The 11,690-nt window shown below is 40.1% G+C and overlaps 1 protein-coding gene across 2 annotated transcripts in view; it reads left to right on the top strand.

Moving 5' to 3' along the window:
- acsl5 (acyl-CoA synthetase long chain family member 5) overlaps positions 1 to 11,190 on the top strand; it is a 16,206-nt gene extending 5,016 nt beyond the window's left edge. Inside the window, exons 3-22 of one of the 2 annotated variants that reach the window (XM_050060967.1) lie at positions 719 to 884; positions 1,585 to 1,696; positions 3,003 to 3,067; positions 3,165 to 3,266; positions 3,368 to 3,467; positions 3,837 to 4,015; positions 4,166 to 4,198; positions 4,289 to 4,340; positions 6,414 to 6,487; positions 6,577 to 6,654; positions 6,746 to 6,880; positions 7,291 to 7,425; positions 7,533 to 7,628; positions 8,231 to 8,303; positions 8,595 to 8,683; positions 9,002 to 9,118; positions 9,807 to 9,950; positions 10,039 to 10,140; positions 10,418 to 10,489; positions 11,038 to 11,190. In XM_050060967.1, coding sequence (XP_049916924.1) covers positions 729 to 884; positions 1,585 to 1,696; positions 3,003 to 3,067; positions 3,165 to 3,266; positions 3,368 to 3,467; positions 3,837 to 4,015; positions 4,166 to 4,198; positions 4,289 to 4,340; positions 6,414 to 6,487; positions 6,577 to 6,654; positions 6,746 to 6,880; positions 7,291 to 7,425; positions 7,533 to 7,628; positions 8,231 to 8,303; positions 8,595 to 8,683; positions 9,002 to 9,118; positions 9,807 to 9,950; positions 10,039 to 10,140; positions 10,418 to 10,489; positions 11,038 to 11,175 — 2,052 coding nt within the window. In that variant the 5' untranslated portion in view covers positions 719 to 728 and the 3' untranslated portion in view covers positions 11,176 to 11,190. Of the gene's footprint in view, positions 1 to 697; positions 885 to 1,584; positions 1,697 to 3,002; positions 3,068 to 3,164; positions 3,267 to 3,367; positions 3,468 to 3,836; positions 4,016 to 4,165; positions 4,199 to 4,288; positions 4,341 to 6,413; positions 6,488 to 6,576; positions 6,655 to 6,745; positions 6,881 to 7,290; positions 7,426 to 7,532; positions 7,629 to 8,230; positions 8,304 to 8,594; positions 8,684 to 9,001; positions 9,119 to 9,806; positions 9,951 to 10,038; positions 10,141 to 10,417; positions 10,490 to 11,037 lie in introns of both variants that reach the window. The other variant, XM_050060968.1, reaches the window with a different exon arrangement.
- Positions 11,191 to 11,690: the final 500 nt, after the last annotated feature.

The raw sequence follows: 11,690 nt of genomic DNA, 5'->3' as shown, positions 1-11,690 counted from the left end.
CTCGGAGTAACATTTGATCAAGATTTGTCTTTTAATTCTCATTTAAAACAAACCTCACAGACTGCATTTTTTCATCTGTGTAATATTGCGAAAATTAGGCCTATCCTGACCCGAAAAGATGCAGAAAAATTGGTCCATGCTTTTGTTACCTCCTTTTTATTTATTCAAATTGATTTTTCATGCTGGAAGTAAGCATCAACCTTTCCTTTTTTTTTTTTAATACATTGACTATAAATGCGGTTAATGGACACACAAATGCCATAAAACAAGCTCATTCCCAAACTCTTGGTGTGTTCTCATAAAATAATTAACCTCGACCTCGGTGGAGTTCACACTCATGACACATGCATGAAACTGTTTCAAAGGTCAAGAAAAATGTATGTCGCGCTCTTTATTAAGAAGATAAAAAAAGCTGCATTTGTAATACTGTCAGATTTAAAGATTGAAGCACTGTTTTGTTGTAGTGTACGTACAGACTGATGTTTGGGTGTTCATGGGTTGGACTCTATCTTGAGTGATTATCAATAAGTGTTTCACAACAAGTCATGTTGACTTTGACCTGGAGTTATAATGGAGACAATATTGAGCTATGCCAAGGAGCTTAGATCTGCATGATAAGATCATATATGTTAAATATAGTGAAGTTTTAGACAAAACTTTATGCTGAAGTGTTAAATGTCTCGATCTTCTGATGCAGCATTTTTCGGTGTCCCTGCAGACCTTGCATCATGGACGTCCTTCTGCAGTTGCTGTTCTCGCCTCTCTCCACCCCGGCCATCATCTCCCTGTTTGCCGTGGGAGCTGCTACCTTGTTTTACCTCAACACACGACCCAGTCCCCTCCGCAGCCCCATGGACCTCAACAACCAGACTCTAGGAATCAAGGTAAAGAGTGCCAGGATGAGTTTTACTCTGCTAAAATACACAACCCAATCACCAGAGGAAATGTTGGCATTGTGCATTTCTGCAAACCATGGATGAGTTGCATTTGCATGGTTAACGTGTAGTTAGGTTTAGGCACAAAAAACACTTGGTTATGGTTTGGAAAAGATCAAGTTCTGGCATAAAATATCTGTTCTGGGTGGCACAAACTCTGCTGGAAAAACAATGACAGCACACTTTTGGCAACTAAAAAGCCCCAGGAAAAACAGCGATCGGTCTCTAAAAAAACATCCCTGGTCCCTAAAAAGCTGCTGGAAACACAGCAATGACTCACAAAAAAACAACCAGTTTGTTTGTGTGTTGGTCTCAAACAGTTGTGTGCAGCTTTTTAGGCATCTTACCTTGTTGTCACGCCATCCAGCATCCCCTCCACCTCCTGATGACAGTCGGCTCATATACTGAGTTACTTTAGAAACCTTGATATTGGTATTTTTGGTTTGCAGAAACGTACAATGCCAACATTTTCTCCTGTCGATTGGACTGAAATACATTTAGATGCAGTGACGTGGAAATGCAAGATAAATAGTGATTATAGGCCGTACCATCTGATGGGGATTATTAATGAGCATGTTTATGTACGTTCATGAACACAGTTTATCAGTGAAATGTTAATTCTCAGACTGATTCTTCCTGATGTCCTCAGGATGGAGCAAGGAAGAGCGCGTTGCTTGAGGACAACAACAACCTGATGTCGTATTACCATGGTGACGCCAAGACCATGTATGAGGTCTTTCAGAGGGGTCTGAAGGTTTCAGGTGACGAAAACTTTCTTTACACTCATTGATGACTCTCTCAGGATGGGTGTTTATGCTACCAGTGGTTCTCTGGTATGCAACAATTGGTAGCACCTTCCCTTCATCACATGCAAACCATTTCAATAAAAATAGATGTGTGGGTATAGTAAGGGTGGAAATGTGTAGGGTATGAGAGTAAGGCTTCACTCTCCTCTTTGTTGAATTTTGTTGACCTACAGAGGCGAGTGGGAGAAAAAAATTCTGGTGATCCATTTTCTAAGTCTGATATAGGTTGTCTTTATGCCTCTGCTCCAGTGATAGTTGTAACTTCAAGCATCATGTTTTCAGGTTGTCTGTCCGTCCCATTCTTGTGAACGCCTTGAGGGAATTACTCCAAATTTGGCACAAACTTCCCCTCGGACTCAACAATGAACTGATTAGTGTGTGGTGGTCAAAGGTCACTGTGCCCTTACATCCATCTCATCCTAATGAGCGCAATATCTCCAGAATACCTTGACGGAATTTATTCAGTTTTGACACAAATGTCCACTTGGACTGATGATTAAACAGATTCGAATTTGGTAGGACACAGGTCAAGGTCACTGTGACCTTGTCTCATTTTTGTGAATGCAATATCGCAAGAACACCGTGAGGGAATTTCTTGGACTCAAAAATGAACTGATTGGATTTTGGAGGTGAAAGGTCAAGGTCAGTGACATGCATCTGTCTCATTCTTGGGAACACACAATATCTCAAGAGGGCTTCAAGGGAACTTCTTAAACCTTGACACAAACGTCCACTTGGACTAAAGATTAAACTGATTAGAATTTTGTGGTCAAAGGTCAAGGTCAATGTGACCTCAGTAAACATGTTTTTGGCCATAACTCAAGAATTCAGATGTTAATTATGAAGAAACTTTCCACAAATGTTTAACAGTATAAAATGAAGTGACAACATTATATATCCAAAAGGTCAGCTTCACTGTGACATCATAATGTTCTCCAAAAACACTTCTCTGGTCAGATACTGAATTGGTGACACTAATCTTTTGTGTCCACCTTAAAATGGATCTAAGCATCCATGTTTTCACAGACATGGATGTAAACTGTGAGAAACTTGACTGGTGCACGGAGGCATACAACCACGGAGCAGTAATTCTAGTTTCTCCTGTGTTTATGACTAAAGAGCAGGTGGAAAATACGGTTTTGCCAGATAATCTTTCAAGTTCCTTAATTTCTTTTTTTTTTTTTTTTTTAATCTGAAATGTGTAGATTTTTTTTAATCAATTAGAAAAAATTAATGACATGTTTAATGTTGTCTCTTGCAGGTAATGGACCGTGTCTGGGCTACAGAAAACCAGGAAGGCCGTACCAGTGGCTGAGATACAAACAGGTAAAACAACACTGGTAATACAACACTGGGAAAAACATGTTGAAGATGAACTGCTGTGAACTCCAGCTGACCTTTCCCCCACTTCCTGTACATGAAGGTGTCTGATAGAGCGGAGCACCTGGGGTCAGGGCTCCTTCACAAGGGCCTGAAGCCGAACTCTGAGACCTTTATTGGCATCTTTGCTCAGAATAGACCAGAGGTGAGTGTGGATGTTGCCAAGGGGGGTGATTTTATTTTATTTTTATTTTTAATCTAAGCAACACACAAACGCTCTCTTTCTGTTTCATGGGTCACTCACAGTGGATTATCGGTGAGCAGGCCTGCTACACCTACTCCATGGTAGCGGTTCCCCTGTACGACACCCTGGGTCCTGAAGCTCTTGTGTTCATTATCGACCGAGGTAATTGGAGCTTCTCTCGCGCTCTTAATCCTGCTAATGACAGAGTCCAGTAACTCATCAGCCTCCACAGGGATCTGTGTCAAGGGTGCTCTAATCTTTTCTCACTTATTTACCACACCCGCCCCTTCAATCTGTGCTTCATTTTGCTTTTGATTATGTGATCATCTGTGGGCAGTTTATCACAAGACAAAGAACACGATTGGTACAGCTTCTAAATATAGTTTTACTTATTTGGAAATGGTACTAAAACTACAATACTGTTGACAAATTCAACGTTGTATAGCGCATTTGCTTGCCTCATAAAAGCACTTGTGTCAACACTATTATAATATCTATTCTACTGGTAATACACGTGAAGTTTTCTTTCAGCGGAGATCTCCACAGTGCTCTGTGACAACCAGAGCAAAGCAGAAACACTGCTGCAGACTCGGGAGAAAGGCCAGACTCCAGTCCTCAAAACCATCGTCGTCATGGACTCTTTCAACTCTGAGCTGGTCGAGCGGGGAACCAAATGTGGAGTCGACATTGTGTCAATGCAGGATGTGGAGGTAAAGCATGTCGAACACGAATTAGTGGTTACTGGTGAGTCACTGCTTGTGTTTACTGGCTTCAATTGTTTCAGCTCTGCACAAGTAATACTGTTCAAAGGAAGCACAAGCATTATTGAAAACATGCATGTTTGTTTCTTTGTTCCCCAGGCTCTGGGGAAAAGTAATCTTCAAAAGCCAGTTGTAAGTTTAATTCTGAGATATTCATGTTTTGAGATTTAACCAGCAACATGCTGCTCTGATGTGCTGATGATGATTTCATGTCTCGAACAGCCACCGAAGCCTGAAGACCTCAGTATTGTTTGCTTTACCAGCGGCACCACAGGTGATCATTTTTGTTTTCATCTGAAGGGTTTGAGTTTATAAATCAGAAAGAAAAGGAAGTTGTTTGATTACCTAGAACAATAGCATGCTTCTGTGATGTTTGAATCTAATCTGATTGAGAAAAGCAAGAGCAGACATGCTTGAGTTCATTTTTAACCGCTCATAAACTAAGTATGTTAATATCAGCTGATTGGTTCAACACTCTTTGTCCAGACTGAAATATCTGAACAACTATTGGATGGATTGCCCTGTGAGTTTGTACAGACATTATTGGTCCCCAGAGGATGAATCCTACTGACTTCAATGATCCCCTGACTTTTGCTCTAGCGCCACCATGAAGGTGACGTTTATGGTTTTGAGTGAAATGTCTCAGCAGTCATTGACTATCATGACATGTCTCCTGCAGGATGAATCCTAGAAACTCTGGAGATGCTCTGACTTTCCTTCAGTGCCGTCTTGTAGTCAGTGGGCAAATTATCAGATGTTAGCAGTTTCTGTTTTTACTCCTGTTATTTAGTTGTGTATACCTCCATTAATTTACTTTTTACTTTCTCTCTTTATCTGTACTTCTGTCCTTTTGTGCTGCTGCAACAACTGGATTTCTCCTCTGGGGATCAACAAAGGCTTATTGATCTCATCTAAACATTGTACCTGATAAAATCAGTACGATGGTGTTAGCATTTCACTCAAAGCACCTCTGTACCTGAAGCACAGCCTCACAGAGCTGCTGTAGTGTAGTAGTGACACTCGTCTTGTTAAATCATGTATTTACTCGACATTCAGCTTTTAATTTGTGTAGAAGTGATTGTTATGTCAACTATGTTGCTATGAAAAATAATTGTTTCCAAAGTATTAATTATGGAGGCCCATTTCCACCAATGTGATTTTTTTTTTTTTAAAAGAAAAAAAAAAAAGATCCTGTAAGTCATAATTTGAAACTTTCTCAAAATAGTGACTTTGAATCTCAAAATGACTAACTGTCTTACATAGTGACTTAGTTTCTTAAAATAGTCACTAAGGAACTTGAAATAGGACTTAGTATCTTGAAATATTGACTTAGTTTCTTAAAATGACTAATCACAAATATATAGGCGAAACGTCCCCAAAGTAATGACTTTGTACTGCAAAATATTGACTCGGTATCGCAGCATAGTGAGAAACTTTCTGCATAGTGACTTAGTATGTGACAAATATTGAGTTCAGTATCTTACAGTAAAACTTTGTGAAAATAATGACTTGTTAATTTCAAAATAATGGCTTAGTGTCTCAAAATCATGACCTTGTATTGCATCACAAAATGACTAAATAATAAGTTAGTAGATGAAAATTAAAAACTCAAAATAATGACTTAGTCTCTTAAAATAATGACTCGTTATTACAAAAAATAATAACTCAAAATAATGACTTAGTATTTTACAAAATGACATATTTCAAAATAGTGCCGTAGTGTCTTAAGATAGTGACTCATTATTGGAAAATAATGAAAAATGTCCTCAAAATAATCACTTGCTCATCTTGAAAAAATGAGTTGGTACATATTTCAAAATAATGACAGTGTTGTAAAATGAATATCTGAAAATAATGACTTGACTCAAACAACTTAGTATTTCAACATTATGAGAAACCTTCTCAATAGTGACTTAGTACGTGGAAAAATATTGAGTTAGTATCTCATAATGATAGGATCTCAAAATAATGACTTCCTGTCACATAATAATGAAACTTTTTCAAAATGATTTATCTCAAAATGACATACTATTTTAAAATGACTTATTGTTGCAAAATTATGAATTGGCATAACAAAAAAATTACATCTTATAGTAATGACTCATTATTGCAAAATGACTCATGTCAAATGTGTTAATATTTCAAAATAATGAGTGATCTTAAAGTAATGAGTTTCTCTAAATGAGTCACTGTTTTAAGATACTTTGCCATTATTTTGAGAGAGTTTTTCAGTATAATGACCTACATGATCTATTTTTTCTCCATCACATTGGCAGCATCAGGCCTCCATATTTACCTGAAATTATATTTGTCTTTAAAAGGTAAAAAAACTTTATCTCGTTTTCAGGAAACCCCAAGGGAGCGATGTTGACCCATGAGAACGTGGTCTCTGATGCTGCAGCCGTCATCAAAAGCTTTGACGTATGTTTAAAAACCATCCGGTGTCACTTAAGTGAAATATTCAGAGTGTGTGTTAGACAGACGTGTCGCTAACGGTGTGCGTCCCACAGGTGGCGTTTGTCCCATCTACTCAAGATGTCAGCATTTCATTCCTGCCTTTAGCACACATGTTCGAGAGAGTCGTACAGGTGAGACTCGGATCATAAAGCATGTTACGATCATGTATTTATAAATGAGACTTAATGACTGACTGTGTGTGTGTGTGTGTGTGTGTTGTAGACAGTGATGTACGGTGCTGGAGGTAGGGTCGGATTCTTCCAGGGAGACATCAGACTGCTGCCAGATGACATGAAAACTCTGCAGCCCACCATCTTCCCCGTCGTCCCTCGACTTCTCAACCGCGTCTATGACAAAGTTAGTGATTAGCAGAGGGTGAATGTAACTAAGTACATTTACTCAAGTACTCTATTTAAGTACTTGTGTCGAGTGTTTTGATGTTCAGAAGGACATTTTTTACTTTTTCTGCACTACATTTATCTGACTGCTTTATTTACATTATGAGTTTTACATACTCACATTAGTAAAATAATCTTATGATATGTGATATAAAACAGTCTTCAAGTAAATTTTCCTGATTATACTGATGTACTTTTTCCTGTAACAGTATTTTTACAGTGTGGTTTTGTAATTTAACTGAAGTTAAAGGTCTGAATTCTTTCTTCTCGGACACAACACCCCCTCTTTCCTCTCACTCTGCTTTAATCATCAGCTCAACACGTCCAGTTTCTTATTTCACTTGTTGTAATCAAACATCCCGTCACCAGGTTCAGAGTGGAGCCAAATCGCCTTTCAAGAAATGGCTGCTGAACTTTGCCGTGGAGCGGAAGTTTGCTGAGGTGAAGGAGGGAATCATCAGGAACAACAGCGTCTGGGACAAACTCATCTTCCACAAAGTGCAGGTGCAGCACAGTAGAATAATCTCATAGAAACAGAGTCAACTAATGTAAAACAAGCCCAATTTTTACATTTAGGAGTCTCTTTAATTATGTATTTATTTTGATCATAGGAGTCTCTTGGTGGAAGAGTGCGGGTCATGGTGACGGGAGCAGCACCCATATCTCCCTCTGTGCTCAACTTCCTCAGGGCGACTCTGGGCTGTCAGGTAATTAACATTTATCCAGGTAACAACTTTTATTACATATTATACTATATTATTTCCGACATATTTTGTTATAGAATTTTAACACATTATATTTCTATATCAATACAGACACTTAACCATAGTATATATTAGTCTAGTGATATTTTTTTTGAATTGCTCTTGTATAGTTTCTATTTTTACTTTTCTTTTTCTGGTTTTATTAACTCCAGTTATGTTTCATCTACTTTAATTGATTTAGCTGTATTTATTTCTGTACTTGTGCTGCTACAACATCGGAATTTCCTCTGTGGGGATCAATAAAAGTTTATTTTATCTTGTCTTACATTTCAAAATTTTTGTATTTTATTTTTTGTATTTAATAAAAGTTTATTTTATCTTGTCTTACATTTCAAAATTTTTGTATTTTATTTTTTGTATTTTTTTTAATTTTTTAATTTTTGTATTTTATTTTTGTATTTTTTGAATTTTTTATTTTTGTATTTTATTTTTTGTATGACCCACTGACCCATCAGTGTCAGCCTGGTATTGATCACTTCATGTTGTCATGACAACCTGGTCACACTGCCCTTCTTGCTCTAACCTGACTGGTGCTCTCACTGTAGATCTTTGAGGCGTACGGTCAGACAGAGTGCACAGCCGGCTGCACATTCACGACACCAGGAGACGCCACCTCAGGTATGAAGGTCAACGTCTTGTCCATCATTTCATTACATGAGAGTGAACAGTTAATAGGTTTAGCTTCTACATTTTCCTGACTATACTTACATACTTGAGTAATATTTTAAATGCAGAACTTTTACTTGTAATGGAGTATTTTTTAACAGAGTGGTGCTTCTGAATACTTCCGTCACCACTGCCACCACTAAAACACTTTAGACTTATATTTGAATTTTAAATACAAAGGCAACATTCCTTCAAAGTTGAGATTAATTTCAGTTTTGAAATGACATGATCTTTTACCAACAGGTCATGTTGGAGTGCCGCTGCCTTGTAACATTGTGAAGTTGGTGGATGTTGAAGAGATGAACTACTTCGCCTCAAACGGAGAAGGAGAGGTAAGATGATGGAAACTGAACAGGTGAGGTGGAGGGACGAGGATATTAAACCGCTACCTGGACTGAGAAATGTTACAGAGCCAGGATCCCGAGACCCGAGTGGACGAGTCACAATCCCGATACATCATCAAAAGGAAAAAAAACGGTTTAATCTTATTAAAGTCTAGATATATCAGATTAGTTTGCCAGTGTTGTAAACGAAGGGTCAGAGGCTTGTAGACCACCCGCCTGCTTTTCAAATCTTTAGCATTTTTAAGAAGGTTTTAAAGAAAGCATATTTAATGGTTGTGTCTTTTGTTTCTTGGTGGTTGTTTCCAGGTCTGTGTTAAGGGTAGAAATGTGTTCAAGGGGTACCTTAAAGACCCCGAGAAGACTGCAGAGGCTTTGGATGAAGACGGTTGGCTCCACACTGGGGACATCGGAAAATGGCTGCCGGTAAGAACCACAACCCAGATAACAGGAAAATGCTGATGTAATTTAATTTTCTCTCTCCTTCATGTAAATGAGCCGACTGAATAACATGTTCCCCTGCACCAGATGTGTAATGTTTATGGATGGAGCCCTTTAAACATGTTGGCTGAGTGTTTTCAGTGTTTGAACAAAAGGGATTTAAGGTGGAACAGTTTAATGACTAACCCTCACCTATGGCCATGAGCTCTGGGTAGTGACCGAAACAATGAGCTCGTGGATACAAGCAGCTGAAATGAGTTTCCTCTGTGGGGTGTCTGGGCTCAGCCTTAGAGATAGGGTGAGGAGCTCGGACATCCGGAGGGAGCTCAGTAGACCTGTTGCTCCTTCACGTCGAAAGGGGTCAGTTGAGGTGGTTCAGCATCTGATCAGGATCCTCCTGGGCGCCTCCTGTTAGTGGTGTTCCAGGCATGTCCAACTGGTAGGAGGCCCTGGGGTAGACCCAGAACACGATGGAGGGATTACATATCTCATCTGGTCTTGGAACACCTCGGGGTCTCAAGGAGGAGCTGGAAAGTGTTGCTGGGGAGAGGGACGTCTGGGGTGCTTTGCTTGGCCTGCTGCCCCCACGAGCAGCCCTGGATAATGGATAGCTTGATAACTGAAAGGTTTTAGAAACAGGGTGATTTCTCCTCTGTGACTGCTGTGTGAACAGAGTGGAGTTCTGAAGATCGTCGACAGGAAGAAGAACATCTTCAAGCTGGCTCAGGGAGAGTACATCGCACCGGAGAAGATTGAGAACGTGTATGTGCGCAGCGGACTTGTGGCCCAAGTGTTCGTGCATGGAGACAGTCTACAGGTAAAACCAGCATATCTACAGTTTGTCCATATACAGTCAGTACGTACGCTCTCAATCTGATAACCCAACTTGTGTACTCTGTCTGTAGTCGTGCCTGATCGCCATCGTGGTCCCTGACCCGGACGTCCTGCCAGGTTTTGCAAAGGATCTGGGGTGCCAAGGCTCCATGGAAGAACTCTGCAAAAAAACAGTAAGGTTTCCCTCTCTTTCCCCTCGTTGTACAAAACAAACATGCTGCGGACAGATAATCCAGTCACTGTAATATAATTTAGTGTCTCTTCAAGCTTGAATAGCTGCCCACACACAGGCAAAGGATATCTGCGGTAAACGTGATCATTAACGATTAAAGACGCCAGTTGGAGTCGACTTGCACGCTTGCTGTAAAACTCATAAAACACAACTCCTGCAAATCAAATCAAACATCAAGAGCAGTGACTCCAACAGTGATGACCTTTTTTTGTTTACAGGAAGTAAAGAAAGCCATCCTGTCTGACATGATCAAACTGGGCAAAGAAGCAGGACTCAAGTCCTTCGAGCAGGTAACAGCTGTTTTTATTTGGGGAATTCATCAGGAGTCATGTGTAAGGTATACGCAAGTCCACTGTTGTTGGGGACACTTGCAGTTATTGGTGATTATACTGTGATCCAAAATCCAGTTAAATGTTCTGCAGGCATGATTCTAACAGTCTCATTTTTTAGGGCTTTATTTCCATATTTAAAGAGTAAATCAACCTTTAGCTGAATCTTCGAGAGGTTATTAACATCTGTGGTGCTCCACATCTCACTGAACCTGGCTCAGTCGACCCTCTAGTGGTTAAAATGAGCAGTTTCTGTTCAAAGAAATGTCCTGCGGTAACATCAGGACCACGCAGATGTCAGACACTCGACTCATTTCCTCTCCTCACTGCTCAGAAATCCCCCCAATCCTCCAAAGATTAAACTTCTAAACAAAGACTCTAATCATTTAAAGTTTTTTCTGCAGTTTGCATCTTGTACCCAAACTTTAACCATCTCCTCCTCCTCCTCCTCCTCCTCCTCCTCCTCCTCCTCCTCCTCCTCCTCCTCCTCTTCTTACCACCTGACGCAGGTGAAAGACATTTACCTGCACCCAGAGCAGTTCACCATCGAGAGCGGTCTGTTAACGCCGACGCTCAAGGCCAAGAGGGCGGAGCTCAAATCTCTCTTCCAGCCACAGATCGACAAACTGTACGCCAACATGCAATAAATGGATGCGACACCATCTTCTGTGTTTGTGCCTTTCTTTTCAGTCTCTGATGAAGACATTTCCATCTCTAAACACCCAGAACAAGACACTGAAGTTGTGTGTTTTGGCCTCAGAGGCCTGAGTCACCTGAGACAATGAGATTCTGTTAAACTCATCTTCTCATCTCAGAGCAGCCTGAGGGGAGGGGGGTGTTGGCTGGCTGGACCGACTCTTTGGCTGCAGTCTGGGTGACTCATCCTTTCACAGTTGTTGGCTGAAACTCTCTTACCCTCGTCAAAGAGTTGGATGCGTCAGTGCTGCTTCCCAAAAGCCTTCAGTTCAAAGCAAAATTATCAGTGGTTTATGTGGTAAAGCCACAAAACAAGTCACAGCTGCAATGACACATGTAAAATCACACACAATAATACATGATGTCACAGTTACCTTCAGAGCCACAAAGGACATGAATATACAACAGTTTTCACATGGTTGAGTCGTGCTCCTCGTGGACTGGCCCTTTAACTGTTTATCATGTA

The sequence above is a fragment of the Epinephelus moara genome, chromosome 13 (assembly GCF_006386435.1).
Source record: "Epinephelus moara isolate mb chromosome 13, YSFRI_EMoa_1.0, whole genome shotgun sequence".
Classification (NCBI taxonomy): domain Eukaryota; kingdom Metazoa; phylum Chordata; class Actinopteri; order Perciformes; family Serranidae; genus Epinephelus; species Epinephelus moara.
This window is presented reverse-complemented; position numbering and strand designations above follow the sequence as displayed.